The following is a 23,369-nucleotide window of genomic DNA, read 5'->3' on the forward strand; positions in this document are numbered from 1 at the left end:
TGTGTAAAGGGTCTTTTCATATACAAAAGAAGGGGAGGGGGGAGTGTCTTACAGACATATATACACAAACATAAGTACACATATTTAGACATATATAAATATGCATTGAAGCCCTTTGCAGTTAAGTAGATGAAAACTTTATTAAGATTGAATACTGCATAAAGTGTTACACTGTATTTACTGTAAACATTTCACATTCCAATGTTTTGCACATAGCAGAATATGTTCTATGTATTTTTAAATAGATATATGTGCGGGTTAGCGCACATGAGAATACGTGATCAGGTTTGCGTGTAAGTTGGGTGTTCCCCACTTTTTTTGCTCCATTGACTTCAATGGGGGGGGGGAATATGTTAACGTGCATACAATATTCTAAGTTTGGCTTTTTGCACTCGGCAGGTGTGAAAACAGTTTACTTTTAACTCATAATATGAGCGCAATCAGACAAGCTCAAAAGGCCAAAAACTTTTAGCACAGTTAACGCTCGAGGGGGAGCGTTAATTAGCACTCCACTTGTAATCTAGCCCAATTTAGATTACTTTACAGGTACATTGGTAAGATGATTATTAAAAGGGATATTAAACAGTATGAGATAGTAATAAAAATGTTCCATTATGTGTAGTTAAAAAAACTTTGCAATATTATTAGTTTAATTTTGTCCCTTTTCCTATACTTGAACTCTAAAAATGATTGGTTTTCTAAATTCAACAGAGATTATTTTAAAGAAACATTAAACCCAAAAAAATGATTTCATGATTCAGATAGAAAATACAATTTTAAACAGCATTCCAATTTACTTCTATTATCGAATTTGCTTCATTCTTTAGCTATCCTTTCTTGAAGAAATAGCAATGCACATTGGTGAGCCAATCACACGAGTCATCCATGTGCAGCCACCAATCAGCAGCTACAGAACCTATCTAGATATGCTTTTCAGCAAAGAATATCAAGAGAATGAAGCAAATTAGATAATAGAAGTAAATTAGAAAGATGTTTAAAAGTGCATGCTCTTTCTAAACCATGAAAGAAAAATATGGGTTTCATGTCCCTTTAAGTAATGGGTGCCTCCATGTTTGAACTTAAAGGGACAGTCTACACCAGAATTGTTATTGTTTTAAAAGATAGATAATCCCTTTATTACCCATTCCCTAGTTTTGCATAACCAACAGTTATATAAATACACTTTTTACCTCTGTGATTACCTTGTATCTAAGCCTCTGCAAACTGCCCCCTTATTTCAGTTCTTTTGACAGACATGCATTTTAGCCAATCAGTGCTGGCTCCCTAAAACTTCACGTGCGTGAGCACAGTGTTATCTATATGACACACATGAACTAGCACCCTCTAGTGGTGACAAACTGTCAAAATGCCCTGAGAGAAGAGGCAGCCTTCAAGGGCTTAGAAATTAGCATATGAACCTCCTAGGTTTAGCTTGCAACTAAGAATACCAAGAGAACAAAACAAAATTGGTGATAAAAGTAAATTGGAAAATTGTTTAAAATTACATGCCCTATCTAAAACTTAAAAGGGACAGTCTAGTCCAAAATAAACTTTCATGATTCAATTTAAAATAGCTAAAAAGAGAGGCTGTGCAAATGAGGCTATGTAGAACATGTGGTTGTAAAAGTAATTATATGACAGGTTTTTCACACAACCTTGTTTGCAAACGCTCTTATTGCCCGATTTATATTTGTCCCTAATTTCTAAAGCAGAAGAGAGGTAAATAGAAAACATAAGTTTCCAACATGGTGGTGCTCATTACTTTATAGCAGTGGTTCCCAAACTTTACCGGTTCATAGCGCTCTTAATGTTTTAAGATTTTTTCAAGGCACCACAAGTCAAACCATTGTTCTATACTCTCTATTAAATACCTGACAGTTGCAGTGTGCAGTTGGTGGCTTGGTGCGATTAGTATTAAACTCAAATCACCTTATATGAGGCTAGCAGAGCATTCTTTGGTAATGACAAATGCTGAGAAAAAGTATGCTTAAATTTTTACCTTTCTAGTAAAGAAGTCACAAGATTTACCAACCATATTTAAATGAATCGTATTCTGGAGCCAAAACACACTATACACTGCAGTCTTTCTTCACCATTGACATTTGTTGATGTAAAGTCAAAATCCATATAATTGTCATCATAATTACGATATTTCCGCTTCTTCACACACCCGTTTGTGGTGAAACCTTCATTTTCAGCCCTAGTGTGCTTATTAAATAAAAACTTGTCCATTTTGAAGCGTATAAAAACTATGTACTCGTAGATCAAGTCATATATTAATGTGATAATATTGTGCATTGTATGCATCGCATGTCGCATCTGGGTGAGAACATTCAAGTCTATTCTCGAAACGATACGGTCTCATCAGTGGCGCATCATTTATGAGCACTTTTATGGCACCCCTGTAGGCCAGTCATGGCACACCAGGGTGCCACAGCGCACAGTTTGTGAACCACTGCTTTATAGCACTGATTTTCAAACCTGTCCTCAGGCCTCCCCAGCAAGCCAGATTTTCAGGATTACCTTGGATGAGAGCAGGTAAAATAACCAGGTTTACTAATCAGCCGATTATCTCATCTGTGCTCTAGTTCAGAAATCCTCAAAAACTGGCCTGTTAGAGAGGTCTGAGGAAAACCAGTGCTTTATAGATTCTAATCCTTTACACTTATTACTTCAATATTAAAACTAATTGTAAAAAAAATAAAAAACACATCTACATATTTTTTAAATCCAAACTTGGCTTTGAATATAGCATTATGTCTACCGTTTATTTCCTATTTAACATCCCTTTAATGATTACAAAATGCATCTAGTTTCATGTGAATCAATTTTAAAATCACTTTTAACCAATATAGGGGTTGATCACAATCTCAACACCGTTTCCTTAAAACTCCTAAGGACTGGATAAAATCAGTTATCTGGATGACAAAATTTAGCATACAGAATGGTCTTTACCGTCACTGACTTCCTATGGATACTCATCATAACCCTTCCACCTCAAGGTGCAGAAAATTAATCAAGCCTTTAGATATTACCCCAGAAAATATCAACCCTAATTTAAATTAGAAATGTCTCAAAATCAAAAGGTCTCTCAATGGTAACTGAACATAAAAAAAAAAAAAAATTATATAGTATAATATAATATAATATACACACACACATATTTTATCAATTAAAAGGGACATTGTACACTACATTTTCTTTGCATAAATGTTTTGTATACAATCCATTTATATATAAAATCTGGGGGTGTTATTTAAAAATAAGCAAAACTATACATTTTTACAAAAACATTGTGCTGATTTTCAGACTCCTAACCAAGCCCCAGAGTTTTGGATGTATACAGATGTCTACAGATTCCTGCTTGCTCCTGTTTGTGTAAAGGTTATTTTCATATGCAGGGAGGGGGGGGGGTCTGCCTTTCTTGCTTTTTCATCCCATTTCAGTGGGTATCCCAGACTAACCTCATCAACAGTGCTAAATTGGGAACTTCTAAGTACATTTTTAAAAGGTTTTATACTATGCTTTTATATCAGTATCTGTGCATATTCTTATTTATAGTAGTGTCTATTGCATGCAGTTATATGAAAATGTGTGTATATTGTCCTTTTAAAAAGGTATGGGAACACTCATCCAGGAAATAAAGTTCCACAAGCAAGTTAGAAAAACAGCCACCAATGCTGCAATATCATGATCAAAACTAAAATAATTGTGGGTAAGCAGAAAATCTGCCACCTAACAAAAGTTTTTGTTCCTCTGAAAGATGTGTATCTTTGTCAAGGAAACACAGAATAGTCATATCTAAAGGATGAGGTATATAAGAGCACAAAGAAAGGACAAAGCCAATGCCTGATATTTTAAGACAACCAGTCAGGCCAGGACTGACCGTAGGGCATACCGGGCAGATGCCCGGTGGGCCGCCGGTTACCTTAGCCCCGCCCACTAATACAGCACATACAGAGTGCTTCTATCCTTGTGGGAAGGGCTGTTTCCAGGAGCGGGCAGACCGGGGCTGAGCTGCTGCCCGGGGCTCTTTGACAGGGGAGATCTTACATTTCTTTAAGTTTATTTTTAATTTGTTTTAGTCCAGGACTGAGGACTCTGTCACTCAAGGCATTGAGGGCAAGATCTAGGAGCACTAACTGAAAGAAGCCAAAGGAGCGCGCAGCCCAGTGATAAGTGATAACTGATGTAGAGCAGACTAGAGAGTCAGACTGTGGGCACTGGCAGTTAGCCAGATAGCGCTGCATGAAACTTAATTTTGCCTTGCCCTTCACTACTTCAGAGGGGCCCTAGCTTCAGCAGTACAACATTTTTTTTTTCAGAATTTCTTGCCCCCCCACGGGTGCCCCCCCGCGGTTTAGCGGGAAAAGAAGGAGCTTCATCACCATGGCGAGCAAAGCCAACACCAGGCACAGGAGACATATGCTGCAGAGCTCCAGCTGACCGCACCATCTGCCAAAACCAAGCAGCAGTCACCACATTGCCCAGCGTTACCGGTAAAACATTTACAAGACACTTCACTTCTAGGGACCACTGTGTGAGGTCACTTCTGCCTATACATGGGCACAGCACATACTTCACCATAAGGGAAATTAAACTTGGGCACAGTACATACTCCATCATCAGGGCACTGCACAAAGTTCTGTAGTCACCATCAGGGCACCCCTGCTGGGCAAACATGGGCATAACACTTCTAGGGATCACCATCAGGGCACACAGGCTTGGCACATTCTCCTGTATATCACTATCAAGGGCAGGCACTTCTAGCTACCACACTGTGTGTTGGGTGATCACCATCAGGGCACACATGGGCACACCACTTCTAGGGATCACCATCAGGGCACACGTGGGCACAGCTTTTCTAGGGATCACTATAAGGGCACATGTGGGCACAACACTTACTTCTGGGGATCACTATCAGGACACACATGGGCACTACACTTCTGGGAATCACTATCAGGGCACACGTGGGCACTACACTTACTTCTGGGGATCACTATCAGGGCACACGTGGGTACTACAATTCTGGGGATCACGATCAGGGCACACATGGGCACTACAATTCTGGGGATCACGATCAGGGCACACGTGGGCACTACAATTCTGGGGATCACGATCAGGGCACACGTGGGCACTACACTTACTTCTGGGGATCACCATCAGGGCAAATGTGGGCACAACACTTCTTGAGATCACCATCAAGGCAAACGTGGGCACTACACTTACTTCTGGGGATCACTATCAGGGCACCATTGCAGAACCCACGCAGTAAGTAAAACAACCTCAGTGCTGGCAGAAGCGCACCTCTTACTAAAATGATAGTATTTCTTGTGTATTTAGGCTGCAGATAAACTAATCTAACACTAGTATGTTACTATAGATAGAGGGCCAGTGTCATTCCAGAGATCTAGAAGAAGTTAATTAATATATAAAAAGGTACTGTGGATCCTGTTAGTTGGCTTATATAACCCTCACACGCCATTTAAATTCCTATGTTGCTGTAGCATTTTTTTTGTAAAAATGTATTCTCTGTAGTGTGAAGTCTTAAAATGTTAACCTTTGGTATATTACACAACACATAAAAAAACAATATTTGGGTTTTGCTGGTATATCTTGCTTGCAGTTACTAAAAATGTTTTACTATATCCCTTAACTTGTATTGATACAATGATGACTGTTTTGAACCTCAATGATTCAAATCCATGGAATAAAGGATTTAGTTGTTTTTCCTTGCAAAAAAGAAGAGTACTGCCGTTTATAAAAGCATTCAAAATTATCAATCTCCACAAATTACTAGTGTAGCATGTTTTGTTGTGTGGTTTACTTCAATATTTCAATTTACCTTTATATGTATGTGGTGTACGGTGTGTGTTCATGTGTTGAGTGGTGTGGGTGCATATGAGAGTGTGTATGTGTGGTGTGCGTGCATATGAGAGTGTGTGTGCGTAGTGTGCGTGCATACGAGTGCGTGGTGTGCGTGCATACGAGTGTGTGTATGTGTGGTATGCGTGTATGTGTATATATATATATATATATATATATATATATATATATATATATATATATATATATATATATATACACACACACACACACACGTGTGTGGTGTGGGTGCATATGCATGTTTATATGTGTGGTGTGTGTGCATATGAGTGTGTGTATATGTATGTGTATGTGTGGTGTGTCTGTGCATTTGAGTGTGTATATGTGGTGTGGGTGCATATGAGAGTGCGTATATGTGGTGTGGGTGCTTGAGTATATGTATGTGTGGTGTGGGTGCATACGAGTGTGTGTGCATACGAGTGTGTGTATGTGTGGTGTGCGTGCTTATGATTGTGTATTTGGGAGGGTAAATACAAAATGGGGGAGGAGTGGGCTGCTTTGCCTTAAAATGCCCGGGCCTATTTTTGATCCCAGTCCGGCCCTGCAACCAGGAGGTTCCAAAGTACACGTCAGGTCCTTTAAAATCAAGTATTTTACACAAATTTCAAAACCCTTGTTGGGAGATAAAATACTTTCTGATTAAAAACTCTCCACTTTAAAATGGCTTTTTAAAATATATTTCATTAAAAATATGTGCAAATCCAACAAGGTTTTGAACACAGAAAACTGTTTCCTCTGCCTTGACAATTAAGTCACAAATTGTCCTATATGCCAAGAATTTGTTTTTGCCTACAGTTAAGTTTACACTTAGACAACTAACTTGATCTTTGTAGATTAGTATTAAAGGGAAAGTCTAGTCTAAATTAAACTTTCATGATTCAGATAGAGCATGCAATTTAAAGCAACTTTCTAATTTACTCCTATTATCAATTTCTTTGTTCTCTTGGTATCTTTATTTGAATGTAAACATAGGAGCTGGCCCATTTTTGGTTCAGCACCTGGGTAGTGCTTGCTGATTGGTGGCTACATTTAGCCACCAATCAGAAAGCGCTACACAGATTCTGAACCAAAAATGGGCCGGCTCCTATGCTTACATTATTGCATTTTCAAATAAAGATAGCAAGAGAACAACGACAAACTGATAATAGAAGTAAATTAGAAAGTTGCTTAAAATTGCATGCCCTATATGAATCATGAAAATTTAATTTTGACTAGAGAGACTATCCCTTTAAGGCAGATAAGTAATATAACCTAAGATATTAAATTATTTTGTTGTAAACACACAAGGTTTGTTGAGGAGGAAAATTGTGTATAGCTTTGACCCAATTAGAACACACTAAATAAAAAAAATGTGTGCTAGTATAATATGAAAAAACAACAACAGGATTGGTCAGTACTATTTGTGCAATAATGCTTAGTATAGGTCTGCCACAGTAAGCCGATAAATACATATCTTTACACAGGGGGTTGGCAAATTTGTACCAAGCACAAGAAACAAACTAAATAAATAGTCAGCTGTGTGTAAAGACAGATGCTTATTTTGCAGATTAATTCAAAGTTTAATTGCCCTAAGTAAAATTCTAGGAGTCATTGCTCTCTGGTTTACAGGATGTGTCAACTCCTGCTGTTACAAAGGAAAGAACAATTACTTTACTTCTAATAAGTAATCAGACAAGCTGAACAGGTTGTATGTAGTAAGGTATGGTCATCTAAATAGACTACATTTCAGTCATACTGGGAAAATGTATAGCTTGTATTTTCTTTATCTACCAAATAAGTCCCTACAAATAAGACAGCCATACCTATAAATTGGTTATAATTGGGACAAGCGACTACCATTCAATCCCTATGGATTCAATACACCAGACACGACTGTTGATGGATAATATGGATTGCTTAAAATTTATTTTTAAATTCAACACTATAAAAAAGTATTGTTTAAATGCTGTAGCTTTCACATTACTAAAAGATTAAAATGGACATTAAAGTGAATGTAAACTTGAGCGTACTCGCTCAAGTCATAGGATAGAATTTAAAAAAAAATTAGTGAGTGAATTGCAGATGCGTCATCTGTCAAGTAACTGAGGACTATGGTGGGCGGAGGAACGGCGCTTATCTTTCTGGCACTAAAATTTAAAAATCTCAGCTCAGGATTTAAACTCTATCCTATGACTTGAGCGAGAATGCTCAAGTTTACATTAACTTCAAACCCATTTTTTTCAATGTTTGAGATAGACCACACAATTTTCAACATTGTTTCATCTTCTATTAAACATTAATTTAATTCTCTTGGTTATCTTCGTTAAAGAAGCAACACTACACTACTGTGATCTAAACACATTGGGTGAGCCAATAACAAGATACATATATGCAGACACCAATCAGCAGCAAGCAATCAGTAGTGTATTGTTACTCCTGAGCCTACCTAGGAATGTTTTATAACAAAGGCTACCAAAGGGAACAAAACAAATAAGATAAAATAAGCGCATTGGAAACTTGTTTTAAATTGCATGCTCTATCTGGATTGTTAAAGTTTAATTTCAACTTGACTGTCCCTTTAAGCATGTGCCTAGTATTATGGGATAAGCAGGAGATCAAATATTTTAAAAAAAGATATACTAAAGTATGCACTTACATAGTTTTTAATAAACTTTCTAACTGCCTCCTTAGTATCTCTATTTTACCTATCGGTGATCTATTGTATTTTGGGTCCTAACACTTCTATCACACTTGACTTTACTTGATGTTTTCAAAAGTTTGCATCAAAATATGCCAGAATATCTAACTTTCAATGCTTCCATGTATGTTTTTTAAAAAATAATACAACACTAGCATTACAACAACACTACCAATTTAGACCAGAGTTTGCCAGCACTAAACTGCTGCAATAAGCTCTCTGAAAAATATATGGTTTTGTAGAGCAAGCAAAGATTGGGAATTGTATTGACAAAAACACATAAGTGTTCAAGCAAAAACACTTCTGTAATAATGACCTCTCTCATCCACAGTAAAATGATGGAGTATATTCAAAAGTTTACCATGGATAAGGGCTTTATTAAAGTGAAGGTCAATTTTGATGAATAAGTGCCAGGTTTTTAATAATCCTATTGCACACAAGGGCACTTTAATTCATCAAAATTGACATTTCACTCGTTTTCTTCGAAAACTTACCTTTTAATCCTGGCACTTCCTCCGCCAGTCGCAAGCAGTCTTCGCGGGTCCAAAATAACGAATCAGGCTTCACGAAGCCGCGATTGGAGGAAGCCGGATTCGTCATTTCTGATGTCTGCAGAGGCTTCCGATGGCCGGGGGAAATCGCTGTAGCGGCTGCCAGGATTAAAAGGTAAGTTTTTGAAGAAAAAAAGTGAAATTTCAATTTTGATGAATTAAAGTGCCCTTCTTTTTAATAGGATTCTTAAAAACCGGGAACTAATTCATCAAAATTCACCTTCACTTTAACTGTATGCTTGCTCTAAGCACAAAAAAGATTGCAAACTATAAATATTTTGAAATATTGAATTTAATACTTGAACAAATGTAGGTTTGCCTTTTGATTGATTCAGAAAAGAGAGAAGCCGGCTGTCAAATAATTGTCCACAAATCATAGTATGAAATGTGTTCCTTATACTAGTTTTGCATTGTAACATGCCAGAAACCCTTTTAAATTAAATAAATGGGGGGGGGGGGGGCAGAGCCAGCAGCCATTGAGACAAGACGTATCTTGCTGGAGCTCCATACAAAAGTAACTCAAAATTGAGACTAACTTTAACCAAAGTCCTACATCCTGTTCACAATTTCTTACTATTAGAAGTCTACTGCAGATGGCTTAATTTGAGACGCTGGCGACACGGAATTAAGGTATTTCAGGAGCGTCAGAGATCGAGGCCTAGGAACCTTTTGCGGCAACTGTAGGGTTGGGGCTCCGCTCCAGTGACCGACACCACAATCAGAACTCCGATAGAGGAGAGGCCTCAGAATTGTTCACGACTGCTAGAGGGTCAGGACCCGCTCTGGTGGCAAAACGGAAAGGGCAGCTGTCGCTGACAATACTACAGGAGGGAGGCCTTAGAATCAATTGAGGCTACAGGAGAGTCGGGGCTCCGCTCCGGTGATCGCCAACACAATACAGCAGCAATCAAGATGGCTCTTGCTTGCGGAGGACCTCAAAGTCCTCCTTGGACACCACAGCCACAACGTAAAGGAGGTAAGATTGCAGATAAGAGGCATACAGTGCATTACGCCACAAGCTGTGTAAGTAATTGAAACCCTGCACATTAACATACCGAGGGACAAGGTGGGAATCAGAGAGATCAATCACAATTGCACAGCACAATTTTCAGATGACAATACCGCAACTATGCAGTTGGGATTGACATCCCCAAACTGGACTACTCAGACTTTAAGATTCTACATATAGACATTATCTCTAGAAACAGTGCTTAATTTCCTGGCAATAAATGAGAAATTGCAATCCTTCAAAGAAAGCATAATCCAAATAGAGCACAAATAAAAATGCTCCTTTAAAAGCTGAATTAATTACATGCACAAGTAATTTAACAATTTACATCAAATAAAAAAAGCAACCCACTTTGATTGCCCCCTAACATGGCCTAAAAAATACAAGATATGACATTGTAGGGGTGGAGGATCTGGCAGGCTCAAATAACCTTATGAATCAACCTGACAACTGAATATTAGAGAAAACATACAAACTCAATCCTATATTACCCTCATCTTTACAACAAAAGCCCGTAGGAGTGCTGGTATTTATATTTAGCTGAACGTTTTCCACTAAGAATTATTTATACCAGAGGGACTATATAACACTACAAGATAGGGATGCACCGACATTTCAGCAACCCAAATTTTCAGCAAAAAATGGGCCTATCCCATTTCGGCCGAAAGAGGGGCAAACCGGCCGAAAATTACCCCCCTTAGAAATAATGAAAACATCTGGTTATATGAACAAATGTGGTAGACTGTGAGGGAGGAGGGATGTGATGCAGCTTCTGCCCTTAGTGCGCTTCCAGCGCATCTTGTAGTTATACCAGGAGCTTGTGCTCGGACAAAACAGAGAACCGTGTCACTTCCTTGAGGGCTCCTCTCAAATTCCTGGACCCTGTTTAACATGCATGCGCGCAATTTTTAACAATTTCTGTACCGCACCACGCTACACCAGGGCACTTGGGAATCACGCAACTTATATATATTTTTTTCTGATTGGGAAGGTGAAGGGTGGACTTAGTGAAACAGCCCCTTCTGCTTGGTTTTACAATAGCCATGGCATTCTCTAAGCTACATACAAAATATATGGCATTTCTCGTCTATGGTTTTTAACATGTGATGCTGCATTCATTTTTATAAAAATGTGACATGATTCTATAATAACACTCAGTTATTTAAGTCAATATGAATGAAGAGTATCATATTTATTGCACAAATTGGCAATATTGTTTTTTAAAAAAAATTAATGAAGTGCGTCATACTTCCTTAAAAAAATGAATGAGGTGTCATATTTGATGCAAAAAGTGGAAGGGTGTCAAAGAAATTAAGGGTGTCCTATTGTAATTTGTATGTTAAAAAAAAAAAAAAAAATCAATGAGGGGGCGCCATACTGACTTAAGAAATTAATTAAGGGTATCATGTGTGTAGAAAATTAATGAAGTGTGTTATACTACCTTAAAAATGAATGAGGTGTCATATTTGTTGCAAAAAGTGGAAGTGTGTCATAATTAAGAAATTGGGGGGTGTCATATTGTATTTAAAAAAAATGAGGGGGTGTCATAGTGACTTAAATGAATTAGTGGTGTCATGCTGTGTCATATTTGTTGCAAAAAGTGCAAGGGTGTCATAATTAAAGGGACATTCAACACTTAGTGTAACAGGTTTTTATATAGTAAATTAAGAAACGGAGGTCCGCCTACACTATACCCCTCCTCCCTTGCCGCCTTGCTTCTGTCCTAATCAGCGGTGCTAACTACTCTAATACCCGGTCAATATGGATGCCGAACTCCCCCCACTATAACGTAGCTGCCTTCTTCTTAAACTGATAAGCAAATCAGAATCCAGTCCTCGGACTGAAATTGCACGCGCGTGTCATATTGTTTGTTAAAAAAAAAAAAAAAAAAAAAAAAAATCAATCAATGAAGGGGTGTCATACTGTTTTAAGAAATGAATGAGGGGTGTCATTCTAAATTAAGAAATGCATGAGTGTGTGCTATATTGATTGTAAATACCGACTTAAGAACCAGGGGTATCATACCAAATGTAAATGCAAAAACAAATGAGGGTATCATATTTAATGCAAACAAATGAATGAGTGGTGTCATACTAGCCTAAATAAAATGAGTGGTATTATATTGCTTAAGAAACATGTCACATTTTTATAAAAATTAATGAAGCGTCACATGATAAAAACCATGGACGAGAAATGCCATATATCTTGTTTGTAACTTAGGGAATGCCATGGCTATTGTAAAATTAAGCAAAAGGGGCAGTTTCACTAAGCCCAGAGTCCACCCTTCGCATCCCAATCAGAAAAAAAAAGTTGCGTGATTCCCAAGTGCCCCTATGCAGCGGTATAGCAATCATTAAAAAAAAATCACACACATGCGTGTTATATCCAGTACCAGTTATGTGTAGAAGACGAGGTTGCCTGTAGCTCTGAGCGATCATGCCGATAATTATTAGATGGCAAAAGTAATGAGTCACATAATGATCAACAAAGAATAATTATATATATTTAGGTCTGCTGTCTAGCATAAAAATAATTAAAAAAAGTAAGCATTCTAAACAGAGGCGAGGGTACATGGATATACACTAGGAAAGGGGGGGAAAAAAGAAATAACAAATAAACCTGCAGCCTTCTCTTGGAGTTGACATAGTTTAGCAGACACAAGCAAGTGCTACTAACAGACCAGCTGGGTAACTTAGGTTGCTTTCCATTCTGCACCATGAGGTACAGTAAATTTTATATCTAGCACATCTGTTTCTGTGCTAGTGCCAAACAAAAAAGGCAATTAAAAAATACCTTAAACTATTTTAAAATCATTTTGGAAAAAAAAGTCTGTTTCGGTTTTCGGTCAAGGGCATCCTGAATTTTCGGTCCACAATTTTCATTTCGGTGCATCCCTACTACAAGATGAAGAATAAGACGCAATCTGTCAAATAAAACTTGAGGCAGAAATTGAAGACCTGGAAAACAGATCTCACAGATCCAATTTAAGAATCAGAAATCTCCCTGAAACCTATAAAGATCTACAAGAAACGATCACTAACCTATTTCATCAATTACAACCAGATATTGATACTACTTTACTGCTAATGGACAGAGTGCATAGAGCTCTGACGAAGCCACAACAAACTTCTGCTAGAGACATCAGCAAGCTGCATTATTTACATATTAAGGAATTAATCCTGAAAGCGGCAAGAACACAACAAAGTCTGGAGTATGAAGGTCATCAGATACAAAAATTTACAAAATTTGGCTCCAATAACCCTCAGGAAACAGAGGGATATGAAACCCATCACTACAGCGCTTAAGAAAGCATAAATCAGATACAGATGGAACTTCCCCTTCAAGTTGATCTTTACCTACCAAAACAACTCCTTTAGCTGCTCAACATTGGAAGAAGGAAAAGCACATCTGACAAGACTTCAAATCCAGTTTGAATCTGAACTAACGACTCCGGCCTCCAACCACCAAAATAAAAATTTCTAAAGAGAATGGACCTCAGTTGGAAAAGATGGAAGAGCCAAAAGATCTAAACCACAGCACAGTACTTCATATAACTCAGACTCACCAGATGATGAGGACTCGTCCATTACCTGAACTCAAGAGACAGTAAGATTGAGGTTGACCATCTAGTTTTCCTAAGTAAGGAGGTTCTCAATACCCTTATCTAATGGTTTATGTTTCAATCAATATAATTGAAGGTACAGAAGTTCTTTAAATGTTAGTTACCTAGTTCTATACATTATTTGCTATGTTTAAAGGAAAATGTTGTACGTTGCATAAGAGTTAACTACTCTCTCCTGCATTAACAACCCCTATCCCCCCCTCTCACTTTACCTAATAACAATAGGTTCATATTAACTAAAATAAGTCATGACCTAACCTGCCTGCCGCCCCCCCAATCCCCCCAAATAAACTTAAAAGATTGTTAGAACATCCACAGTGCCCCAAATTCAACAAGCAGGTGTAAGACTACGGAATGACCTCTTGATTATAGCAAATACCTTCTCAGATTTCTATAACAAACTATACAATCTCCCACATAATAATAATAATAATAATAATAATAATAAATAATAAGAAGAAGAATCAGGATAAAATTGCTGAGCTAAATGAATTTTTAGATACCAGTACATTACCAACACTTAAGAAGCTAGATAGACACTTTAAATGCACCAATCTCCCTAATAGAGGTTAGTCATCAAACACCTGAAGAGTTCTAAAGCACCCGGGCTGGACGAGTACTTAAGTATGTTTTACAAGACCCTCCAAGATGTATTAGTCCCTCAATTAACAAACCTTTTTAAATTTTATTCTACAAGGAAAAAAAAAAATTCTCAAAGATATGCTACTAGCACGTATAGCTGTTATCCCGAAACATGGGAAAAATACTCAATATTGCCAAAACTATAGGCCTATTTCCTTGATTAATCAGGACAAAGTTATTAACCAAAATTTTAGAAAATTGTTTAAACCCCCTATTAGTCAAGTTAATTCACCCCGATCAAGTGGCTTTCATAGAGAAGCTCCCGACAACAGATGCAAAATAATAGATTTGATAGATATAACAACAGTAAAAAAGAAGAACACCTTCTCTGTTCCTATTGTTGGATGCAGAGAAGGTGTTTGATAGAATGAATTGGGAATACATGCACGCCATCCTTAATAAAGTGAAGAGGCATTCCACACAGCCCTATACGCCCTCTCCTCCAACCCCACGGCCTACGTTAAATTAGCGGGTTATCAATTAAAACCTATAAATATACGAACTCGTCAGGGATGCCCACTTTCATCCCTTTTATTTGCGTTATGTATAGAGCCTTTGGCCATAAAAATGAGGGATAACCCAGATATAACTGGAATCTTGATCGATGACACTGAATACAAGGTGTCGCTTTTTGCAGACGATGTTATATTATCTTTACCAAACTCTTATTATACCTCCCACCATTGTATTCCTTGATACAAAATTCAGCCATTTATCTAATTATAAAATGAATGATGAGAAGTGTGAGGCACTCAGCATTCATATACCGGAACACATCAAAAATCTAAAAATAAACTTCTCCTTTGCATGGGTTAAAGGGACAGTCAACACCAGAATTTTTGTTGTTTAAAAAGATAGATAATCCCTTTATTACCCATTCCCCAGTTTTGCATAACCAACACTGTTATATTAATACACTTTTTACTGCTGTGACTATCTTGTATCTAAGCATCTTCTGACCGCCCCTAATCACATGACTTTTAGTTATTATCTATTGACTTGCAGTTTAGCCAATTAGTGCAGTGTCTGCCACAACTCACGGGCGTGATCACAATGCTATCTATATGGTTTACCTGAACTACTCTCCCCTGCTGTGAAAAGCAAATACAAAAGCATGTGATTAGAGGCGGCCTTCAAGGGCTTAGAAATTATCATATGAGCCTTTCTAGGTTTGCTCTCAACTAGAATACCAAGAGAACAAAGCAAAATTGTTGATAAAAGTAAATTGGAAAGTTGTTTAAAATTACATGCCCTATTTAAAAAATAAAAGTTTTTTTGGGCCTTGACTGTCCCTTTAAGAAAACGCTCACTTACCTTGGCATTAAATTACCACCCAATATACACACCTTATACCAGGTAAATTATGTCCCAATGTTTGCACACATTAGAACCTTAATGTCTAAATGGATGAAACTTCAAATTTCATTATATGGTAGGATCATCACAACTAAAATACCCTTCTACCCAAAATACTGTACCTTTTTCGATCACTTCCCATTTTGGTCCCTACCTCAGAATTACATAAACTACAAAAATATATTCTTTGATTTATTTGGCGGGGTAAAAAGGCTAGAATCAACAAATAAAAAATGTGCCAACTTCGAAATAAAGGAAAAGTAGGACTACCAAACTTAGTCTCATACTACTATTCAGCACGAATGGCCCAAAATGGATCCACATTGAAACATCCATGATGAATGTCAATCAGCCTTCTTTGGACATCTAAGTCTGAAGGCCACCCCCTTAGGAACACCTACATAGCGATCAAAACACACTATTCACATTTGGGATACTTTAAAAAACCAAGTACCCTATAATTCAAGAAAAATCTAGGGTAACACCAATGATACCTCTAACTTCTTATATAGACTCCCACATACAAATCAAATGGGCTAACAAGGGACTCTATAGGATTGCTGATGTTCTAATAAATGATAAACCAATATCTTTTGATAATTATAATGCTCTGAGCACTCCAGAAAAGAATACTTGGTATTACTATTTATAGTTGACATCCAGAATATGGGACATAATGGGTACAGAGAAACTCCCCCCAAACACTGTCTTTGAATCCCTTTGTTTGACGACATCCCATGTCAAAGGCCAAATTTCCATTTTGTATCCCATATTTAATTCAACAATTAAAGAGACTAAAACTCCAATTATGATAAAATGGGAACAAGAACTCTAAAATACATGGCCCATCACTACCTGGTCAAATAACTTATCATGAGGACTATCCTCACCTAATGCTCTACTTAAAGAAAACTATATTAAAAGTTCATTTTTGTTGGTATTTACACCCAATAAGGTCTCTCAGAACTGAGACAGAGAACTCTCAACTATGCTATAGAGGATGTGGTGAAAGAGGAACATATATGCATATGTGGTGGCATTGTGAAAATAATTACAAATATATTGGAATAATCCTCTACTATGATTAGTTCTATTTTCCAAAAACAGATAATTCTAATACCAGAACAAGCGTTATTACACTTCCCAATACCAGATATTCCCAAAATCTATCATATATTGATAATGACTATATGTACTATAGTTAGAATATGCATAGCTCAATTCTGGAAGGCAATACCTCCAAATTTTAATTTCATAAAAGGAAAAATAGCCTACCACTACGAGATGACCAACTTAGCAGCGAATAAATTAAATACTAAGGAGAGCTTTTTAGCCCAATGGGAACCATAAATCATGTTTCCCGAAGTTGATTTAAGATTAAGACGCAATATGCCTGAGGCTTTGGGTCACATTCATTGATAACTGGGGGGCCGAGACCAACAGACTTTTACACGCACCTGTCCTTCGTTCCTATATGTATACCAAAATACTAGAACTTAGAGAATTGCTTCAAGGAAAAGCATTTCCAATAAAGGGTTAGATAGAGACCGGATGAACCAATCTAGACTGTATTAAAACTTGATGTATAATGATACAAAGAGGCAGAAGATAGATACAAAAGTTTGATTTATGAATAAATTGTACAAAAGAAGTGAATGTAGAAATGTTATGATACTGTTTTCTTATTGAAAAGCTATGCTAAATATATTTGTAAACACAACAAAATTACAAATAAAAACTATTTCAAAATAAATTAAATAAATCACCCAAAATGTATGTGTATGTATGTATATATATATATATATATATATATATATATATATATATATATATATATATATATATATATATACACATACTGTAAAAAATTACAATTACAGGTAGCCCTCTTAATTCAAGGGGTTTGTTGAAGGACTTGTTTCAAAATGTGTGTAGTAAAATAAACCTTCAAGGAAGATGAGAATGTGGGGGGGGTGTAATTTCTCCTTTACTTTTTTTTTTTTTTTTATAGAAGTTGGCTTCCAATTTTTAAAATCAAACAAACATATTTAGTGGCTTGGATTAACACATATTCTAATGTTTTTGTTAGAATTCCTAAACACTAAAAGCCCTTATTTCTATTTATGCGCTCGGTGTATCCTTGATGTCAGAAATTGTGTGTTTAAATTTTACTGTAAAGATACTGTATGTAATTTTGTATTGATAGTATGCATATACTAGTGACAATGTCACATGAACCTCAGTTTAATTTAATATGCAAATTTCAATAAATGTTTACTGTAATAAAATAGTAAACCTACTTATTTAAGGTAATCAAAAGGAATTCCATACATTATGTCCCAGGCCCCATATCTGAATGTACATAAATCTCTGAAATGCTGCATGTTATGAATGTAAAAACAGCTCATTTAAAGTGAAGGTAAAATCAAGCTAACTGCGTCACGACAATTGAACAATTGCATAAAATAAGCCTAAGTTTCATTCATGGATTCGTCAATCAACGCTTATTTAGCAGTTATAATACCTTATAAATGAAATATGTATGAACGCCGTTTGTCCGCCTGCATTATTCAAATTTTTCGTCATTGATGGCGATTTATACAAATTTCCAATCAACGCTGCCCCCCCCCCGGGGTGTTCAACCACCTTTACAAATACGCCCATTTGTTAATGTACGCATGCGCAATATAATTAGCGCATGCGGACAAAAATACCAATTTGTTTTCTGTGTATATGTGCGTTCATGAGCCATGCATGTTCTGTTACAGCCAGCACGTTCGATACAGTGAAGTGACTGAAGTTTAATCGGAGACTGGCGCATGCGCATATACATATATTCACAGGAGCGCACTTCATAGCTACGTATAGAGTGGGTGGGACCACTCTATATGTCACACATTGAAAAAGCAGGAAGTACAGATTTTTAAACTTGTATAAAATAAAAAAATAAAAAGAGAGGTGTATTATTAAACGTAGTGACAATGTTTACTGAGACTTAATATAAGCGTAGCATAGATCCAGAATGGTTAACATTACCTTCATTTTAAGTGATAAAATCTAAGCTTATTAACCTTTTAATGCAGTTATATTCTGTCATAATTACACTGGGCTTTAGAGCCGTTATGACGGAATAGAATGTCATAGCCAACGGCTGTCCTGAAGCCTTCTGTGCTTCCTGGATTTGATCGCGGTCTGGAGGGCGTTCCTAGGGTTGTAGGGACACCCCCCAGACGCGATCCAATAATTGAAATCTCGGGATCATGTGCACGATTGCGTGGTTTCAATTTGTCTACATCAGAACAGTTGTTCCGATGTAGACACTTTAGCCCTGACAGGAAAGGGTTAAAATGGTTTTCACACAGTAAAAAAAACTTCAAATATATATAAAAAAAAAATGTGGATCTCACAAAACACTAAAATGTAAAAAAATCCCCTTTGAAGGGCCATTAAAGAAATAATAATAAAGCATGTAATTTTAAGACTATAGGCCCTAAACTACTGTGTGCAGGGACCCCTGCAGAGTCCAGAGAAGAAAACACTACTGATCAAATTAGCAGAGCTAATTCGACATATGAGTTGTTCAACTAGTGTGTTTTCCGCTTGGGACCAGCAGTGAACTGTGAGTCCCGAGTGGTACTTGTACTGTGGATTTAACCTTTGTGGGGGTTAAACACAAAAGTAGTCTAGGGTCAATATTCTTAAAATCATGCCCTAATAGAATATAGCATTTGATTTTTTTTTTAACTATAATGGAACTTTAAGTTTAAAGTGAAAAAAATGCCTTAAAAGTCTCACACACTTTCAGATAATTATATCCTTTTGAAGAGAGCTCACAAAGTGCAATATGAGTGAAATAGGTGAGTTTAGTCTCTCAATTATTGGTTGCTATTGTGAATTGGTGAAAAATGACCCATTTAAAATGAGAGCTAAATGTATAATCACTGTCTCTCAGCTTTTTAAATCCTTCTACCATTATCCAATTGTCTCATTCATCACATTAAATAATTTCTCCAAAATATTCTCATCCAGGTGCTGACATATTATGAGCCAACACTCTGACAGAAACGATATCCTGAAACAATTTTTGTATCTGTGAGATTGTCAACCACAATACTGTGGCCAAAATGTCAACATCAGAGTTCTTGATTATAGCATCTCAGTATGGTTATTTATGACTGATGATCTAAACATAAGGTTAGCTTGAGTTTAGAACTATAAAAAATAAAAAAAAAATCATCCAGTCCATATAACCTATACAATGATATAACAATAAAAGCTATACTTTCGGATACATACAACAATGTCTTAATAATATAAATAAAAAAAGTAAAGCAGACAAACCATGTTGGCATTTACTAGATTTACTCAAGACTGATATAATACAAAAAGCACAGGGAATGTGTTTTACAAATTAAAAAGAAAGAAAATACCCACTGACTAATTGCAATTGCACAATTAAATTTAATAATATTCATCAATACATTTTCATGAAAACATTTTCCTCCCATTCGCATACACAATTCGCTTGAGGCGCGCCTCCATTCGTCATCAGTGAGTGCGTGCGAGGGCGAGCTTCCATGCTTAGTTTGCCTTTTTGAGAAGCCTGTATGTAAGGTTGACAGTGTTTAGCATGATCTGTATTTTTGAGACCACTCAGGCTAAAAGCTGTTGCGTGAGCTCTGAAGAATACTGTGTTGCTTCTGCTAGCATACACACTTATTATTAGTGACCATTAGACAACTACACAGTAACTGGTGCCAACATTACAGTTAGGGGCTACCAACAGTCATCAATTTGGGTTACAGATATTCTCCAGGAACTTATGCACAGTATGTCAGGGCAAGGTGTAGGGTAACATTACACACCCCAGGCCCAAATGGGAAAAAAAACAGGAGGTAGAATATGGAACAATTGGAGCACACATATCAGGGCACAGCATAGGGTGAGTAGCTATGTTAGGGTAAGATTACAGTAGGTGGACTTATGTTAGTGTACAACAGGGTTTCTCAACCGTGGTCCTCAGGTACCCAGGCCACGTTTTCATTATAGCTGAACCTGTGCACAGGCAAAGTAATCAGCTGATCAGTAACACCATGGTTACTAACCTGCTCTCACCCTCAGCTGATTATTTCACCTGTGCACTGGTTCAGCTATAAATGAAAATCTGGTCTGTTGGGGGTACTTTAGAAACAATGGTGTACCCTGTAGGGCAGGTGAGCTGAGTTGGATCTGAACATGTGTTGCTGTATAAAGTCATCCAGGGCTGGTCTAAACAAAAAGAAATTCCTGAGCTGTTTTTATTCCTAGTCTGGTCCTGCATTGAACCAGTGAGAGAAATGTATAGTTGAGTTTATATAGTGAATTGGTCAACAACTCTGTATATATTTTAAATCGATTACTGGAAATTCCTTTTTTGTTTGTTTTTAAAGCTGATACGAAAATATATTGGACCACAGTAACCAAGCATATGGTTTGGCTTATTTTCTTGACCAGAATTATCGCTGATTCAGGGCACGTGTTTAAAAGTAGTCAACTCAGTTCCAAAAAACCCTAGTTACATGTAAAAGGAATGCATTATAAAAAAATAAGCTTGAGTGTCTATTGAAGCACGGTACAAAGGAGGGGGACTGTACTACAGTTTGGATACAGTTACTAATTTGGGGTGTGGGGCAGCACAATAGGAAGTGTGCTATAACAGCATCAGCCTTTTAACCTAACCAATGTGGCTGTCACAGCAGCAGCCCTATCAACCAGTTAATTATCCAGACAAAAATTTGCACTGCAGCTTAAACGTGATATGGTGAAAAGCAAAAATGCGTGTGTTGTCTAACTAAAACAACGTTGCGTTTTTGTTACCAAATAACTATCACTTGTCCAGTATACAGACCCACAGCATAAGAAAAGTGTATAACAGCTTTTTTTCACTATAATCCCAAATGCATCTTCTTACCTGTCTTCACAATCCTTGCACTTAATTACAATAGAGACAACTTTACAGAAGAGCTCCTCAGTCATTGTGTCCAGAAAAAGAGTCCTCTCCTTTCACACACTTTATCACATAGCCCAAAATCACTTCGGTTTATTATAATTATAAAATCTTGTTTTCTTCTCTTAAAATCCACTTCTGCGATGTACACCTTGCACGTATTCGTAACTTCCTTCCAGAAAAAAATAAAAAAAAATCCTACTCCAGGCTCAGAAGGAGGGGCAGGAAAAGGCACCTGTTTAAAAAAAAAAAAAAAGGATCAGCGAGGCCGCGGCGCGATCATCAATACCCCAAAGTGTCCCTGGGACTGAGCCAGGCCTTGCCGCACCTTGCACTGTGTGAACCTCCCCCAGCTAAGGCCCAACCTACACCCATACAGCCGCGGCTCCCGAGGGTATTCGCGCCACCTTCCCGCCGCCAACACTGCCTTTTCTCTTTCTCCTTGTCTGGTTGCTGCTCCTCAGCTTCCAGCGACGGTGATGTTAGAGTAAACAAGCACAACTTTTTCAGTACCTGCACAAGGCCCCAGAGCAGGTGTGTTAATGCACTCAGGACTGATTAAAAGGAATTGTAGTTCTAGATATCACACAGTTTACGGATACACTTTGCTATCACGCTGAATTGTTTGCGCACATTTTTTTTACTTGCCTTTTGTTGTTGAAGCACTTATCTCAGAAATAATTTTATCTAGTTTCTCCTAATCTTAGTTACACACATTTCATCGTCATACTAAAGCAGTTAGTGGTTTGTTGCTTTGCAGCTGCAAGATTATAGTGTAGTACTATATATGAACAGTTGTAGTAAATATAAGTTCGCTATTATACAGATGATTAAAACAGAAAATAGATTATTTGCCCTTTTTAATGGTTTAAAGGTACATGTGTGTAAAAACAAAATGCTCTGTTTTGTTGGGGCATTTTATTTTTAGATTACAGGTGGCCCTCGGTTTACAATGGTTCAATTTGCACCATTTCAGAATAACAACCTTTTTTTTCAGTCATGTGACTGCTATTGAAAAGCATTGAGAAGCAGTGCATTGATTAAACTAGCCAGTAGGTGGAGCTGTCCGCTTGTGTTGCAGCAAAGATATGCAAGCCAAGCAAGCTGAAATTAATCAGTTTAACCAGACCTGAGCTATCAAGCAGCTTGCAAAGGAACAAGATCTTCCTGTCTATAAATCAGTCCAGATTGGAATGCATAGAAATAACTGTTTGCAGAAAAATGCAAGTAAAGTCTGTGTTGTGTGATTATTTTATTAGGTTTATAATGCTGTTTAGCAAATGTTTTTGTTCATTTAACTTAGTTTAATTATATATTCTGTGTTGTGTGATTATTTTATTAGGTTTATAATGCTGTTTAGCATTTTAAGTCTTCATTTCAAAGCTTTAAAAATAATGTATTAGGTGTTACTTATGCCAATGTTGAGAGGGGCCTGGAACCTAACTCCCTCACTTCCCATTGACTTACATTATAAACTGGGTTTCAATTTACAACCATTCCTTCTGGAACCTAACCCCGGCGTAAACCAAGGGCTACCTGTGTTTTGTATTGAGCCATTTCACATCTTTCTGTTTTCAGTAATTTTGCTCACATTCGGCTAGATTACGAGTCTTGCGTTAGCCTTAAAAAGCAGCGTTGAG

The 23,369-nt window shown here is 37.1% G+C and overlaps 1 protein-coding gene across 1 annotated transcript in view; it reads right to left on the reverse strand.

Annotated features, from left to right (window-relative positions):
* The window catches only part of LOC128649249 (spindle assembly abnormal protein 6 homolog), a 445,197-nt gene extending 423,218 nt beyond the window's left edge, over positions 1 to 21,979 (reverse strand). Inside the window, exon 1 of the mRNA XM_053702402.1 lies at positions 21,694 to 21,979. Coding sequence (XP_053558377.1) covers positions 21,694 to 21,758 — 65 coding nt within the window. The 5' untranslated portion in view covers positions 21,759 to 21,979. The remainder of the gene's footprint in view (positions 1 to 21,693) is intronic.
* Between the last annotated feature and the right edge of the window lie 1,390 nt (positions 21,980 to 23,369).

Source organism: Bombina bombina, chromosome 2 (genome assembly GCF_027579735.1).
Source record: "Bombina bombina isolate aBomBom1 chromosome 2, aBomBom1.pri, whole genome shotgun sequence".
NCBI lineage: Eukaryota > Metazoa > Chordata > Amphibia > Anura > Bombinatoridae > Bombina > Bombina bombina.